Source organism: Lampetra planeri, chromosome 32, assembly GCF_965212315.1.
Source record: "Lampetra planeri chromosome 32, kcLamPlan1.2.h2, whole genome shotgun sequence".
Classification (NCBI taxonomy): domain Eukaryota; kingdom Metazoa; phylum Chordata; class Hyperoartia; order Petromyzontiformes; family Petromyzontidae; genus Lampetra; species Lampetra planeri.
The window spans coordinates 11,192,121-11,209,386 of record NC_136138.1 but is presented as its reverse complement, the minus strand read 5'-3'; the positions used below and the strand labels follow the sequence as shown (position 1 = coordinate 11,209,386).

Genomic DNA, 17,266 nt, shown 5'->3' with positions numbered 1-17,266 from the left:
TGAGAGGTTGATTGACCGTACTTCACCACGCTCGCGTGTGTGTGTGTGGGATATTATAATCGTCCATGCCGTGACTTGAAAGCGCGACGAGATGATAACCACGTTGCATTTCCTTAACAGGATCTATCTCCGTATGTCACATTCCATAAAATATCAAAGAGTAACAGACTGCCTACGTGTTAAACTGTATAGAATATTAAAGTGTGGGCCTGAACATTCATGAATGTCTCTCCCCACGATTGACTCAACGACTTCCACGAGAAGAGCTCTGCTGAGTGTCTAGCACATACAGCAGCGGTGTATACAAGGTCGACATTTATATGTTCATGCAGTTCAGAGAGAAATAGACGTTTTGCTGCTCAAAATGACCTTCTGTTGTGCTCACAACCAGGATTTTAAAGTGTCCGTGTGGCTCTCTGAGTGTAAACCCGTCACTTTCTGCGCGTGCATTTTTCTCCAGGCCTACTCTGGTTACCTGGGATGTTTGCGGACAATAAAGTGAACCAACATTGACCAGGATATGAGCTTACTGCCCTGGCAGGGCGCTATACAAATGCGAAATGGAACAGAATAGCTGAGTTACTGCCGGCCTATATCTCCGTATTCAATCTCGTACTCATTTGCAAAGCGCTGCAGAGTGCAGCGTCCACGTCCCAGCTTATTGTTGCGCACAGAGTGAGCGTTAGCGGTTGTGCGAGGGCTCCTTCCAACATCGAGTGCGATCGTTCGCGATATTTTTACAGACAGATTTATTTAGTGGGGCGGCAAATCAAGTTGATGGCTTAGATCGTGAATTCACGGTGATATAAAGTCAAGGATTAATCAATTATGAATTCGATTGGCTGTGTTATTATATGAACAGGAGGCATGGCTCATTATTCAATTGAGCGAATTTCATTTTAACATATTGTTTTTCTCAATGGTAGAATTACTATGCAACAAATAATTACGAACGCAATGTCTTCATTTACAGCTTTCAATGTCAGATGGAATGACGTTAAAGGATTTAAATAATTTATTCACTCTCACAAATTATTTAAAAGCGTTGTTACTTTATAAAATGTCACGTATCTTTATGAATATCATCATGATCATCAACATCATCGTTGTCACCATCATCAGCCATGATCTATCTGCTGCTGTATCTACCCCCCCCCCTCCAAGCCATCGCCATCTCTCATGGCCGTGCACTGCAATCGGCAGTCTTTAGCACGGTGCTTTGATTGACAATCTTTTGTGGATCTCAAAGTGACACTCACAGGATTCTCAACAAAATAAAACAAAGTAAACCCCCGAATCACCTCGGCCCAGACAACATCTATTTTACTTGCTCATACGACCCGAGTCGTTACAATACGTTTGACCCGCCAGTAAAAGCGAATAATTCAATGACCTAGATTAATAAAGTATGCTATCACAGAATCCAAATACAGAAGCTGGTATCACTAAATATTCACCACAGCCTGTGGTGCTCATTCTGCTCCGGTCCATGGACGCGTGTTTGTCACGTGGAAGGAAACCGGTTTACACAAGATAAAAAGCGCAAAGCTTCACACAGATAGATTCAATAATCCATCGCTATACTGAAATCTCTTAGACACGTAGCAAACCCGAAGCCTACAATGCACGGTATGCCAAAGCTTCAGCTGGTATTGCCACAAACGTAAAATGTTAAATGAATCCCCCGCTGCGTAGAGTAGAAACTCACCCTCCTTGTGTATTAGATGGGTTGTACGCTTCTAGAGGGCTTGCCACGGTCTAACACAACACTTTTCATCATCTCAATTATCGTAATATTGCATACGAGTATTATATGGCCTGATTTTCATGTCCGGTATAGTCATTACTATCGTGTATCTGCTAACCGCCACTTTATAGTAAATCTTCATTAGTATAATTAGTCTGATCATTTCACAACACTGGGGATATTTTAATTCCATTTTCAATCCCCGTGACACAACAGAAGACGGAGATGATGTCACCGCATCGTTTTAGCACTTCGCTGTTGTCGGGTGCTAAATTTAAGCAGTGAATGTAACACCGTCATTTTTTCAGCCCCAGGTGTGGACATTCATAGCGGAGAGCAAGACTTCCTAACGGCGTGCGACAAACCCCCCTCGCGGAAAAAACATTTCATCGGACCGACTGCCCTGTCTAGCGACTGTGCCTTGCCATAGCAATGTGGAACTTCCAACCGCCTTCACAGTGTCGAGATGTTAACTACCTCGCCTTGTATGCAGGAGGTCGTTGGTTCGATCCCGACCCTGACGCCTGTATATTTGGAGTTTCCTTTCTGCATGGGATAGAGGGTTGGACCCTCTCATACGTCAGTTTTCTCTGGGTGCTTCGGTTTCCTCTCACAGGTATTAACACACATTCATTGGAGAAAAAAACATTTCAGTTGATAGAGGTCAGCAGAGCTTTGCCAATTATTTGCACTGGCTCGCTGCCTTCCAGCTTGTCTGTGGTTCCACGGCGATTGTGAGATGCAATTTGCGTGGACGATGCCGTATGAAACTGCACATTATTACAAAACAAATCATGTAGAGTGCGATCGTAGTATGCTTAAATTGTATACAAAGTATTTTACTCAGAGCCAAGAGGGATCACATTAGGACCCTCCCTCCCTTCAGAGATAAACCACCACACAAAGAACACTTCGCTCTGCGTGCCCAAATCTCTGTGTGTGCTTGCCACACAAGCGCGCATCGCTCCGCTTTTATGGCCGGCGCAGCGACATTCCCTTCATTTCCAAAATTGGCATTTACCCCGAATCTTGGGCCAATAAAACGATTCCAATCTTCACGGCAAACATCCCCATTGCCCCATCGTTAGGCATCGGGCAGCAGCAGCAGCAGCGTCACGGCCGCTGCGGTTCGTCGAGCGGACAGCGGACGTCACAAAGCGCACGCGCCGACAAATTAACCGGTGCCCGCCAATCACCGGGAGCGGGCACGGTGGTACCGGGTACCGGAGTACGGCGACGCTCAGCCGCCCCGTAATCATCAACACGCAGGCTCGCTGCCCGCTCCGCGTGTGTTAACGCAACGCTGAGGGTTCATGTGCGTCCACACGCCGCCTCCCGTGTTCAACGCCGTGCAGTACTGTCCTCAGGGTGTGCCAGTTCACCAAACACCCCCCAACCCACACCCCCCACCACGTGGCCATGAGTTTTTGTGAGTCAAGGCCACTAGTCGAATCGAGCATCTATTAGCTCCGTCTCGTTCTTAACATTCAGGAACGTGGGCGGGGCAGGGTGCACTCTGGTGAACTCACTCGAGTGGGTGGCACCAGACGCCCATATTCCAGGGCTGTCCATGAGGGGTTGATGGATCACAGACTCCATCGTGAGGCTCTCGAGCCGCTAAGCTGTGAGATGGCCCAACGGGCGGCAGTCCAGCAAGTGAGGCCTGTGAACCTGTGAGTGTCAGCCCATCCGCGGGTGGGTTTTCCCACTTCTTAAAAAAGTTGCGGAAAGTACAGCTGTGTGTTCTTGGATCTAACCGTGCGGAGCATTGAGCGTCACCCCGCTCAAGTTTGTGAGTTTTCTACGACATCCCCCCCCCCATCCACAAGCCAAACGCACATTCATGGCCTGGCCAACGACGCCAACAACACAGGACAGTCCTCGAAAGGAACCTCGAGGCTCGGTCAGAGCTTGTCGTGGACAAATAAAGAAACGTGAATTTTGAACACCATCATCATCATCGTCGTCGCCATCAGCGGGGGTGCCGTTGGGAGACACGTACCTGGCATCGCGGCGAGCGGGATGGCAGGGATCACCCGGGGAGAGTCGTTGTCCTCCACGTAAAAGTGCGCCGTTTGAAAGCATTTTCTGGAAAAGAGGAGCCGGGGGTGGAATGACAAGTGCGTCAATAAAGTGGCACGCACACAGAGAAGCCTCACCATTGACAATATTCAACATTCAAACAAACCTCCAGAGCCCGACGCTTCCAAGCTCCTGCGGAGACGAGACCGTAAACGAGACAGGGGGCTAAATATTTTGAGTCGAGGGTCGCACCTGAGCGAGAAAGCCCATCCCATTATTAGGGCTCGGTGCACGCAGATAAAGTTATTTGGCAATATTTAGTCGTACCACATGGCACTGATAATAACTGCACATTTGTTGACCCTCATCTCGACAGTGAGCGGAGGGAATGGTAAACCTCAATGGGAGATGTAAGGCAAAAAATTAATGTTTTCACTTGTTTGGTTGGGTTCACATCTCCACTTCATTGCATTGCTACGATCGTCAGGGCAACGGGTGAAGCCGAGCGAAGTTCAAATTCAGTTCTTGATAAGTGGCATGGAGAAAGTATTGCCATATTGGCCGACCCCAGTCACAGAGCGGACAGCAAGTCAAGGCAAAAGAAGCAGAGGGAGACAGCGTACGAGATGGCAGCAGCGAGACAACGTTAGAGGGTTCAGAGGTCACTACTGAACAAGGAGGAAGGAAAGGAAGGGATGGAAGAAAATCGATGGTGGCTTTTCCCAGCAGTAAGAAGTTACAGCCTCGCGACAACAACAATGGCGATGACAAGGACGTCCACGTGGGGGCTCATCGAAAGCCAGTGTCACACTCTGCTTATTGAGCTTGTGGTGGAAATTGCACACTCTCATGGCAAGGTCCCGTCTATCCAATACTTCACGCAGAGTCGTGCAGCCTTGTAAGGTGAAGCTCAATTCACTGTCACTGGAGGAATGATGGTGGGGCTGAGTTCATCGTTGTCTGGATTTGAACTTATGTTTTCAAGACCGTGTGGGCTTGCTGCTCTTACCAGCTGAGCTACATGAGTGGACCGATGCATTGTGGGATATCCAATGTCGTGTATATGCGATTGTCACCCCATGTCTTGCCAAACTATATTGGCAACAGGTTAACAATTGCACGCATTATTGTCCAAAGAAATTGTACAAAGAACTTGTACAAAATAAATAAATTGTACAAAACATCACCAACTATTAGCACAAACGTCGCATTAATTTAACGAAATGTATTTTCAAATGCATTTAAGCCATACAATTCAATATTGTGTTCCTTTATAATAACATATGCTGCAGAAAAATGTTTTCATTATCATAAGTACACAATTTTGTCGTACATTCAGCCGATGACGTAAAGCACTGCAGTGGCTTAACTGCCCATAATGTACGCATGGCTGGTGTACCTCTGCTAAAACTGTTCAGCGTGCTAAAGCGGCCAACGAGTTGGTTAGTTTACTGAAAATGTGTACGTATAGCGGCCGCTGTATGACTACTTTCCCTTCATGGGAGAGCCAGTCGAGATAGGTTCACTCGTGCAGACGGATTCACGTCTATGCAAGGGACTGCATCTATCAGCCCATTGGACAATGATAAGTGAAGCACAAACACAACTCACGGTTGCTATAATTTAGGAATTGCTTGTTTTAAAACAATATTACATGGGTCGTTGAGGAAGTTTCACAACCGCATCTGGCGCCCTGAGATGGATATTTTCGCACATTTGAATGTTTACAATCTCATAAGTGAATGATGTGAAACTGGGCAGGAGGGCGATGTTCAGCGGTTAGCGCACTGCCTCGAATCAGCGCAGCCACCTGAGTTCGATTCCTGGCCATGGCGAACATCGCTGGCGAGTGAGATCTCATCGTGCCCTTCTCCATCAACCGGCACTGATCAGCCTGGTTACGTTTGATCAAACAACTCCCAAGATTGACGTGGCATGGGGAGGCCTTCATCCAGCAGTGGATTGATAAAGGGGTGTGAATGATTAGTATTAATATTAGGCACGATATAATTAAATTAAACTATATTTTTTAAATAAAATGTTGCAGTGACGAACCAAGTAACCGCACATTTTGTTCACGAAGTGATGACTTGAAAATGACATGAAATGGGCTAAAATTTATTATTTTATCTTTATACGTGACTTTACCGAAAGAACCAAATAGTAATTCCTGCAGTCACGAAAGCTCCAAATTAAGATTGGGCTGATATACGTTAGGTAAAGAGATGTTGATGCTGCAGTGCACGGCAGGGTAGAAACTATTGCTTTAGACTTTTGGGAACAAGAATAGTGACGTGTGATTGGGTTATTATCCTCTTTTTTTCTGAAAAAGTTTCACGCTGAAAATGAATAAAAAAACCCAGACCAAAGTAGCCCAGCCCACTCATTCAAAAACAATTTAAACACACAATATTACCTGCACGCACGTTACATGTAACACATATGTGACATTAACGTAGAATTTCCAACAAAAGAAAAGTTACTTCTGCAGTATAACTGCTCGAAGCAGTGCAGTAGTGGGATGCTCACATCCGTTTGTGGGCCTGAACAAGTCGTGAAAATTCCAAATTTCTCTCGTGCGAGTCAGACTCCCCCCCCCCCATAAGTCGACCGCTGGTGAATTCCCACAACGTGGTACCTAATTTATCATGCCAGAGTGATGATGGATTTTGTTGACCGGAATTGGAACGTATGGCTCCTTCACAATACATCCCACCACTCATCCCACCACTCCTACACCACACACCCCACCACTCATCCAACCACTCCTACACAACAACTCACCACCACTCCTACATAACACACCCCATCACTTCTACACCACACACCCTCCCACTCATCCCACCACTCCTACACCACACACCCTACCACTCATCCCACCACTCCTACACAACACACCCCACCACTTCTACACCACACACCCTACCACTCATCCCACCACTCCGACACAACACACCCCATCACTCCTACACCACCCACCCCACCACTCATCCCACCACTCCTACACCACACACCCCACCACTCCTACACCACACACCCCACCACTCATCCCACCACTCCTCCACCACACCCCAACACTCCTACCACACACCCACCACTCCTACACCACACACCTCACCACTCATCCCACCACTCCTACACCACACACCCACCACTCCTACACCACTCATCCCACCACTCCTACACAACACCTCACCACCACTCCTATACCACACACCTCCCCACTCCTCTCTTAAGACGCCCCCCCCACCGCATCACAGAGAATTCATGAAAGTGTCCGATCCACAACTACACGCAGGCGAGGGCACACACGGGGCTGGCTCCCACGACACCACGGGGCGAGACGAACGCGACGTCGCGGCTCTTTCAGCAGAAGCTGTCGCAGGGAGAGAGTTCCTCCCCCACCACACGCCCCCCCCCCCCCACATGTCTGAGAAAGCTGCGGTCACTACAGCAGTAGCAGCATCAGCAGCATCAGCAGCGGGGGTGCAAGTGACCACCGAAGCCAACACAACGCGTGCTCAACGGAGAGGGAAGACGGCGTCGTCGTCATCATCATCGCAGCGAGAGCCTGGAAGCGCACGGGGGCCGAGACCCAGCCGAGGCACCGCCACCGCTCGTTCCAAAGCCCCCCCCCCCAACGCGAGCCCCCCCCCCCCCCCTGCGAGCCCCCCCCCCCACGCACCCCCTACCTGTACTTGATACAGAGCGCCGTGCACACGCTGGACAGCAGCGAGAGGAGCCACGAGACGCGAGAGGACGCGAGGCTCAGCAGGCTCTGGACGCGGCTGCCCGCAGCGAGGCCGCCCACGCTGGGCATGCCGCCTGGAGCGCGCCGGGCACGCGGAGGGTGCGGCTGCACCGGCGGTAATACTCGTGGGGGAGAGGGGGAGAGACGACGCGGAGACGCAGAGAGAGTCGGAGGAGGAGGAGAGGCTTCGGAGGGGAGGGGACCCGATTTGCATAATGCACAGCGTGAACAGCGAAGGATTAGCGCGCCACGTGTTTGCGCTCTGACGTCTTTGTGTTCGATTGGCGTTTGTAGATTTGTTTTTTATTCAACACCGGTTAGTGCTGTCATCGTGGAGCTGGGTGGGTGGGGAGGCGAGGCGCAGTCCATTGTCTTGAAGCCTCGCGGCCCGAGGGATGCCGCTGTTGCTGCTGCTGCTGCCGCTGCCTCGGGCGCCGGGCGCGCTGCAGACAGAGCGAGATGCGCGCCTTGAGAAGGGACGGCGGCGGAACGTCGCGTTGACGAGAGGCGGGGCGAGGGAGGCTTTCGTGTCACACGCACGCCGATGTAACGACCCCGAGTGTCAAAACATAGCGGGGGAATGAATATGAAATCCATGTGCTCGTGGAATATTGTTTGAACACAGCTGACGACGGCGGAATATATTTTTTTCTCGCGTGAACTTTTTGGTTTGTCTTTCAACCTCACCGCTGCACAGCGTTGAATGAGAATGATGAGGCGTGCTTGGGTTGTCGTCACAGTGAGCCGAGGTCGAGACGGAGGAGGCGGCGACTTTGAAAACGACCCGGTGCCGAACAAGGGAGCCGGAGACAAACCCTTCTTGTGCGCCGTGCGCGAACGGGAGACACGAAGATGAAACGGGCACGCAGAGCGAGGGGGGGGGGGCACTTTGATTGACGTTGCTGATGCTGCTCCGTACGGGCTGAGCAACAGCAGTGTTGGGACGTGGAGGGTTATTGATCATCGATTGCGACGACGGAGATGTTTTGCGCGGGCACGCTCGCGGCAGACTCATTCGGCGTTGACGTCGTTCACGGACGGACGTGTTCATTGATAGGCACGTGACAGGTGACGCGTGAGCGCGTGGCGAAGTGAACCCATCGTCACAATGGGATGTGCTCGTAGCGGATGAACGAGTAGTTGCGGTGGATGTTGGGATTTAACAAGGAAAGGCAGGGCGAGACTTGAAGAAGCGAGAGGAAGACCACCCCCCCCCGCCCTGGTGGTAGAAATCGCGGAGAAGATGAGAGAGAGAGAGAGGGCTCTGGTGTGGTTCGGTCGTGTTGAGCGACGACAGGGAAATGATGTGGGTCAGAAGGTGGCGAGTGATGCGAGTGGAAGGAGAGAGATCAGGAGCAGAAGAAGGCAGAAGAAGAGGTGGTGGCGGTAGGGGGGGGGCGATGTGGCGCAGGACAGGGCAGTGTGGAGAGGGCTGGCAAGGGCAGCCGGGCAGCCCGAACGCAAGTGGGACAGACGCCTGCAAGTAGAAGAAGAGGAAGAAGTCTCGCAGAAGTCTGCACGGCTGTGAATGGACTCTGGGCTGAATGTAGGAGGTGGGTGGGTGGGGGGACTCGGTTTAAAAATGTGTCACGTTTACAACCTCGTGACCAAATGCTCGCGTCTATAATGTGCATGCACGCTTCAAAATAAAAACAAGGCGGCATGTAATTCTGCACAAACCGCAAGCAGTGATGACACGTGGGTGAGCAGTCACCCCCCGGCACACTTCGCTGCCGCTGTGCCTCGCAGCTGACCTGAGCGCTTGACCGGCAAGCGTGGGCTGGCAGCCAAGACGAATGTTCGACGAGATACGCGCATTAGGCAATCCCCGCTTTCCGTGCGTCGATACGACACGGTACGGGGATTCGAGATGTCTGGCCCATTGGTAAAAACGACGGATGCGTCGGCATGGATTTTGCTCTTTAAACAGTAAACGAGCCTGTTGGTTTCTCGCCAATCATCACTGCTTTCGGTTTGTGCAGAATTGCATGCCGCCTTGTTTTTATTTTGAAACGTGCATTGCACTTTATAGACGCGAACATTTGGTAAAGAGGTTGTAAACGTGACACATTTTTAAACCGAGCCCCCCCCACCTCCTACATTCAGCCCAGAGTTCATTCACAGCCGTGCAGACTTATGTTTGTTGCGGTTGCACCCGATTCAAGAGCCGAATGGCTCACAGGGCTACACCTAATACATGGACTGAACTGAAGTCAAAACGTACTGCTGTATCTCTGTACTGTACCGCTGTTTAAAAACATGCAGTGTCCCAAGTGCCCTCTGAAGCACTCGACAGCGCTCACCTGCAGTGCCTGTTTATAAGACACGGTGTCAAATCCACACTGCCATGGCAGTGACTCGTCGAGACTTTAATATGACCTTTAAGTGACTTCCCAGGGATCGTGCAGCCTCACCACGTGACGCTCATTTTGCCAACCCCAGACGATAGATGGAGGGATGATGGTGAAAATTATTTTATTAAAGTCATTAATTACGACAAGGCTTCGCTGATCAATCATTATTATTATCATCATCATCCACCAGTCGTGGGATGCCACGTGGCATCGTCCTGTTGCCACAGCGGTGATCCTTGAGGATGAATTCTCTCCTTTGGCTGCCAATCTGTAACCAGTCTCATCCATCGGCCACCATCTCTTACAGCTGCTCTCTGCCCAAGCCCGCTCACTTTCATCACATGTAAGTTATACTCACGCTGTGTCAACGCAAGACGCAGTCAAACTGAGGCCATATCACCAGTACTGGACATTAAGACGCCACAGATAGATATATTTTATCTGTTGCGAATCAACTTCGCCGAACTCTTTGACGCCGACAATTCAATGTGCCACCCTATAACGAGTCCGCAATCTTGCGGCTTACAACAAAAATGAATAACATTATTCTTAACCACACCACCAAGAGCAAGCCTTGCACACGTTCACACACACACACATGCGCACACGTTCACACACGCACACACACGTGCACACGTTCACACACACACGTTCACACACACGTACACGCGCACACGTTCACACACACACGCACACGTTCACACACACACACGCACACGTTCACACACACACACGCACACGTTCACACACACGTACACGCGCACACGTTCACACACACACGCACACGTTCACACACACACACACGCTTCCTTCCCGATAATCTACGCGACGCGTTCCTGCTCAATCACTCCTCCGGAGCAGCCGATGATGCTTCTTCTGACAACGCAGTGGATTTGTCGTCGACACAAAGGCGGGAGGAATCTCCCTGGCAGGGCTGCCCGAAGGTGGAACAGCCAATTATTTAGGAAGCACACGCTCGCTGTCATGCCCCTCCTCTCCCCCCCAAGGAAACATTCGACTTTAAAGGATGCTTGAGGCCATCCAGGTTAAAAATGCCCCTCAACCCAGCTCTCCCGTTTCTGTCTCAGCTGGAATTCACCGTCGCCTGTTTGTTTCTGGTAAATTGAACAGCGCACGCACAGACACACAGACAAAGATCCCCCCCCCCTCATAGTAGTTCACAAACTCCAGTGGCGAGTGCAGTTCGCGATCAACTACTGAGGCCGGTACGTCACGCGAGGGAGAGGGGTGGCCAACGCCACGCTCGGCCGCCTTTGTCTCCCCAGATGCCAATGCTTACACACCGAAACAGGTATTCATTTGAGACTGAGTCGACCTAGGGGAGAGGCCCAATACTGGTTCAGATATCAGTGGTATCAATAACGTCAAGTGGTTGTTACATGCGCCTACATACGTGTGGCGAGTGTTATAGTTGAGTGGCGATTGTTATAGCTGAGTGGTGAGTGTTATAGCTGAGTGACGAGTGTTATAGCTGAGTGGCGAGTGTTATAGCTGAGTGGTGAGTGTTATGGTTGAGTGGCGAGTGTTATAGCTGAGTGACGAGTGTTATAGCTGAGTGACGAGTGTTATAGCTGAGTGGTGAGTGTTATGGTTGAGTGGCGAGTGTTATAGCTGAGTGGTGAGTGTTATAGCTGAGTGGTGAGTGTTATGGTTGAGTGGCGAGTGTTATAGCTGAGTGACGAGTGTTATAGCTGAGTGGTGAGTGTTATAGCTGAGTGACGAGTGTTATAGCTGAGTGGTGAGTGTTATGGTTGAGTGACGAGTGTTATAGCTGAGTGGTGAGTGTTATAGCTGAGTGGTGAGTGTTATGGTTGAGTGACGAGTGTTATAGCTGAGTGGTGAGTGTTATAGCTGAGTGACGAGTGTTATAGCTGAGTGGCGAGTGTTATAGCTGAGTGGTGAGTGTTATAGCTGAGTGGCAGAGGTGTGGACTCGAGTCATGTGACTTGGACTCGAGTCAGACTCGAGTCATGAATTTGATGACTTGCGACTCGACTTGGACTTGCATAACAATGACTTTGTCCCACCTATGAGATGTGGACTCGAGTCATGTGACTTGGACTCGAGTCAGACTCGAGTCATGAATTTGATGACTTGCGACTCGACTTGGACTTGCATAACAATGACTTTGTCCCACCTCTGAGATGTGGACTCGAGTCATGTGACTTGGACTCGAGTCAGACTCGAGTCATGAATTTGATGACTTGCGACTCGACTTGGACTTGCATAACAATGACTTTGTCCCACCTCTGCTGAGTGGTGAGTGTTATGGTTGAGTGGCGAGTGTTATAGCTGAGTGACGAGTGTTATAGCTGAGTGGTGAGTGTTATAGCTGAGTGACGAGTGTTATAGCTGAGTGGTGAGTGTTATGGTTGAGTGACGAGTGTTATAGCTGAGTGGTGAGTGTTATAGCTGAGTGGTGAGTGTTATGGTTGAGTGACGAGTGTTATAGCTGAGTGGTGAGTGTTATAGCTGAGTGGTGAGTGTTATAGCTGAGTGGTGAGTGTTATAGCTGAGTGACGAGTGTTATAGCTGAGTGGTGAGTGTTATGGTTGAGTGACGAGTGTTATAGCTGAGTGGTGAGTGTTATGGTTGAGTGACGAGTGTTATAGCTGAGTGGTGAGTGTTATAGCTGAGTGACGAGTGTTATAGCTGAGTGGCGAGTGTTATAGTTGAGTGGCGAGTGTTATAGCTGAGTGGTGAGTGTTATAGCTGAGTGGTGAGTGTTATAGCTGAGTGGTGAGTGTTATAGCTGAGTGGTGAGTGTTATGGTTGAGTGGTGAGTGTTATAGCTGAGTGGCGAGTGTTATAGCTGAGTGGCGAGTGTTATAGCTGAGTGGTGAGTGTTATGGTTGAGTGACGAGTGTTATAGCTGAGTGGTGAGTGTTATAGTTGAGTGGCGAGTGTTATAGCTGAGTGGTGAGTGTTATAGCTGAGTGGTGAGTGTTATAGCTGAGTGGTGAGTGTTATGGTTGAGTGACGAGTGTTATAGCTGAGTGGTGAGTGTTATAGTTGAGTGGCGAGTGTTATAGCTGAGTGGTGAGTGTTATGGTTGAGTGACGAGTGTTATAGCTGAGTGGTGAGTGTTATGGTTGAGTGACGAGTGTTATAGCTGAGTGGTGAGTGTTATAGCTGAGTGACGAGTGTTATAGCTGAGTGGCGAGTGTTATAGTTGAGTGGCGAGTGTTATAGCTGAGTGGTGAGTGTTATAGCTGAGTGGTGAGTGTTATAGCTGAGTGGTGAGTGTTATAGCTGAGTGGTGAGTGTTATGGTTGAGTGGTGAGTGTTATAGCTGAGTGGCGAGTGTTATAGCTGAGTGGCGAGTGTTATAGCTGAGTGGTGAGTGTTATAGCCGAGTGGTGAGTGTTATAGCTGAGTGGTGAGTGTTATAGCTGAGTGGTGAGTGTTATGGTTGAGTGGTGAGTGTTATAGCTGAGTGGCGAGTGTTATAGCTGAGTGGCGAGTGTTATAGCTGAGTGGCGAGTGTTATAGCTGAGTGGTGAGTGTTATAGCTGAGTGGTGAGTGTTATAGCTGAGTGGCGAGTGTTATAGCTGAGTGGTGAGTGTTATAGCTGAGTGGTGAGTGTTATGGTTGAGTGGCGAGTGTTATAGCTGAGTGACGAGTGTTATAGCTGAGTGACGAGTGTTATAGCTGAGTGGCGAGTGTTATGGTTGAGTGACGAGTGTTATAGCTGAGTGACGAGTGTTATGGTTGAGTGACGAGTGTTATAGCTGAGTGACGAGTGTTATGGTTGAGTGACGAGTGTTATAGCTGAGTGGCGAGTGTTATAGCCGAGTGGCGAGCGTCGATGCTTTCCGTCGCGCACCTCCAGTAGATGAGCACGGAGATGAGCAGCACGAGGCAGAGGAAGGTGAGCGACGAGACGACGAGCAGCGGCACGAAGACGTTGCCCCCCACGTCCACTCCGCGCTGGTGGCTGATGTTCCCTGCACGCGGCCGCACAGAGACAACGAGGTCACCCCGCTTCACGCTCACCGACACCGAGTGGCTCCATCGCGGTCGTCCCGTCGCTTTGTCTGGATGAGAGTTGGAATCCTGACCCCTCGCCGCGGGCTGGAGCACCCAGGTCTGACCTCGCTCGACTGTTTCACTTTGGCCAGGTAAAGCCCACTGAGCTGCGGGATGTTTTTTTTTCAGAGGCGACCTGGCCACGCACGATAGCTCATCGAAGTGGATGACATCGACAAAATCTACGGCAGGTATCAGTCCCCCGTGGGACAACCAGAAACAGGTGCCCACCCCAAACCAGGATTTGAATTCACGATCTGACGACCGAGAGTGGAGCGCTGCCACGTTTGGCGAACCAGAATATATACAGCACCGTAGAGACACGAGACATCGTCCATGATGTTAACTTGGTAGCTGTGGTCAAAGACAAAGATCTCCCGTATAGCCTGTAACAGACTGTAGGGGCAAGTGCTGTTAGCAAGCACCTATAAAGGCCGGCACGGCACACGAGGGGGTGGGTGGCCAACACCACGCCCGGCCACCTTTGTCTGCCTAGTAGCGATGCTTACACATCCAACCAGGTACTCATTGGAGGTTGAGTCGACCTAGGGGAGGCCCGGTTAAGATAATTGTCACCGGTGTTGGCCGTGAGCGGGAATCGAAATCGGGTCGCCAGGTTCGTAGCGCAGCGCTAACCGCTACACCACCGCTCCCGCTGTGGTATCACCACACACACACACGTGTTGCCAGCAACAATCGGGCCAACAAATATTACGGTGGAACTGAATTATATACCCAGTGGCAAAGCAACAGTGGCAGCAGAGGGGCGGGGGGGGATTTATAATTGTGAACATCCCTCGCGAAGATAGAAGAGTCCTGGTCGCACTACGAAACCTCACATGCGCAGGTAGGGGCTGGACTGGCGCATTCGTATCTCTGCAGGGCTTCTCTCTTAGCGATGATCGGCACACGCGAACGTACGGCATAATTACACAGCGATCGCGAAGGAGTAATTACATCCAGCCCTGCAGTGATCGTACACCGATTAACAGATTGCATCGGTTTGTTCTATCTTGCTGACAAATTCCAACCATCCGGTAGCACTGCACGGGCGGGTCAAATTAAATGCGTCAGCAAACATTTGTTTGGACACAAACAGCTGTTTTGCGATGAGCAATTTCAGCTTAATTACATTTGTTTGGGAAGATTTCCCCCCCAAAAAGCTGGGATATATTGCTGAAGCCTCAATGAAACTTAACATTTCTCAACATCTCGTCACTTGTGCGAAACGCTTTGAGTAGCATCTGGTTAATTATGGGGCTGATGTTTAATGATTTAGTTTGGATTTCTTAGTAATGAGTGATGACAGTGGTTATGATTAAAATGCAACACTCTGTAGATGATGAGAAACCCCAAACAAGGGCAAGGAATAGGTTGAACACCACACACTGGTCTACTCCTCACAACCAAGCAGGAAGATACAATTCCTGTCGTGTCCACATGCATGTCACATGACATATGTGACATGAATTGTACAAATGTGTATGTATATAATGTACACGAATATAAAATGTTCAGTTCATTGTCATTAATCCCAAAAGTTGCGCAACAACCTTACTGTACGTACTACTCAGATTGTAAATGTTGTGGATTTACTCTCCATCACACCGGTGGGGCTGAAGTAGTCAACTAATTGGAGCGTTTTTGTTTACGTGTCAATCCTTACTGGCCGTGTCGGGTGGTGGAGGGTTACAACACATTTATACTTTCGCGATCTAACCCAAATAAACCTGTATTATGAATACTATTAGTCGAGAAAGCCTACGTGTTAAACTAACCTTATTGTAATTGCCAAAAATTCATTTGGATAAGCATTTGAAACATGCACCCGTAAAATTCAAAACAATATTTAAAACGCACGGATATCTTAAAACGTAAAGGCAGAGTGATGCTTGTAATACATGAAACTCAGGCAATCTTAATTTCGCACAAGTGACCCTTGCAATTATTGTCTGAGAGTTATTCTCGAGAGAGAGCATCAATAAACTATTTCTAACATTAATTCTAGATTTGAAGCTTTCGTGACTGCAATGATTCATATTCTCAGGTTTTTTCGGTAAAGTCACGTAGGTAAAACATTAAAAGTAATGAAAGTAAAATAAAACAAAACAAAAATAAAAATAAAATTCACGACGTTTCGGAGGCAACACAAGTCTCCGTCATCAGGTCATTGCTTCACTTGATGCAGCTAATCTGGCTGTGACGGTCCCACCTGATGACGGAGACTTGTGTTGCCTCCGAAACGTCGTGAATTTTATTTTTATTTTTGTTTTGTTTTATTTTACTTTCATTACTTTTAATGTTTTACCTACGTGACTTTACCGAAAAAACCTGAGAATATTTCTAACATCACAATTCGTTGTATTTTACACCGGATTTTAAAAAGTGTATTTTGAATGAAGCTTTGACTTCGCTAAACTGCATATCATATTTCCAACAGAATGCATATCCTCATTTCGGAAATACAAATACATCCTTGAATAATAATATGCAATCGAGAACACATGAATGCAAAAGACAGCATTCGTTCACATAGGCTAATTTACACGTGGAAATCAAATGAAACACTTAAACGCGTATTTAAATGAAATGTACGGCATCGCAGATGAGTCGCTTAGCATGGACACGCACGGCAGAACAAATGTTACAATTGGCGCAGTGTACCGAGACACGTGCGGGGCAGATGTCACAACGCACGCACAGAGGGGACACGTCAGGGGAGGAGGCACACACGGGCACGCGATGTGATGCAGAAGCGGGGATCGGACTCGCGCCAATGAATGAAACTACAAGGGAGCGGGGGGAGGAACAAACAACGTTTATTGAGCAATGAAGGTACACACAACGCACGCACAAAGGATGGCGCTCACCACCGCACGCGCTCAACAGCGTGCGGAGTAATTGAACACGGTGAAGTGGAAGTGGTGGAGGGGGGGGCACGATGGAGGGACGGGGAATGGGGTGAGAAACGACACGACGATGGTTAGGGTGACGGCAGTGCGTAGGGTGACGACAAGGCGACACACCACAAGCGCACGGTGGCGTCATCACGATGAAGACGACGGGGTGGGGGGGTGACGCGCACGGTGTGATGAGGTGACGCGGGGAGGGAGGGCGACGGTGGAGAGATGGGAGCAGCTTGGGAGCGAGAGCGGTGGCAGCGAGAAGACGAACACTAAAATATTTTACTCGTTTTTGTTTTACCTGGTAAGGCCCACTGAGCCGCACAGCTCTCATTCAGAAGCGACCTGGCCACAAATGATAGCTCAACCAAGTGGCTCATCACTTGGAAATGTATAGCAGCCAAATACTCTAAACGCGTGATTGTTGATTCTCAATTT

The 17,266-nt window shown here is 49.3% G+C and overlaps 1 protein-coding gene across 2 annotated transcripts in view; it reads right to left on the bottom strand.

Moving 5' to 3' along the window:
* The window catches only part of LOC144729472 (receptor-type tyrosine-protein phosphatase gamma-like), a 153,751-nt gene that overhangs the window by 28,141 nt on the left and 108,344 nt on the right, over positions 1-17,266 (bottom strand). For both annotated transcript variants that reach the window (XM_078609792.1, XM_078609793.1), the window contains exons 11-12: positions 13,723-13,843; positions 3,750-3,835 (exon numbers count right to left, since the gene is read on the bottom strand). In XM_078609792.1, the coding sequence (XP_078465918.1) occupies positions 3,750-3,835; positions 13,723-13,843 (207 nt within the window). The remainder of the gene's footprint in view (positions 1-3,749; positions 3,836-13,722; positions 13,844-17,266) is intronic.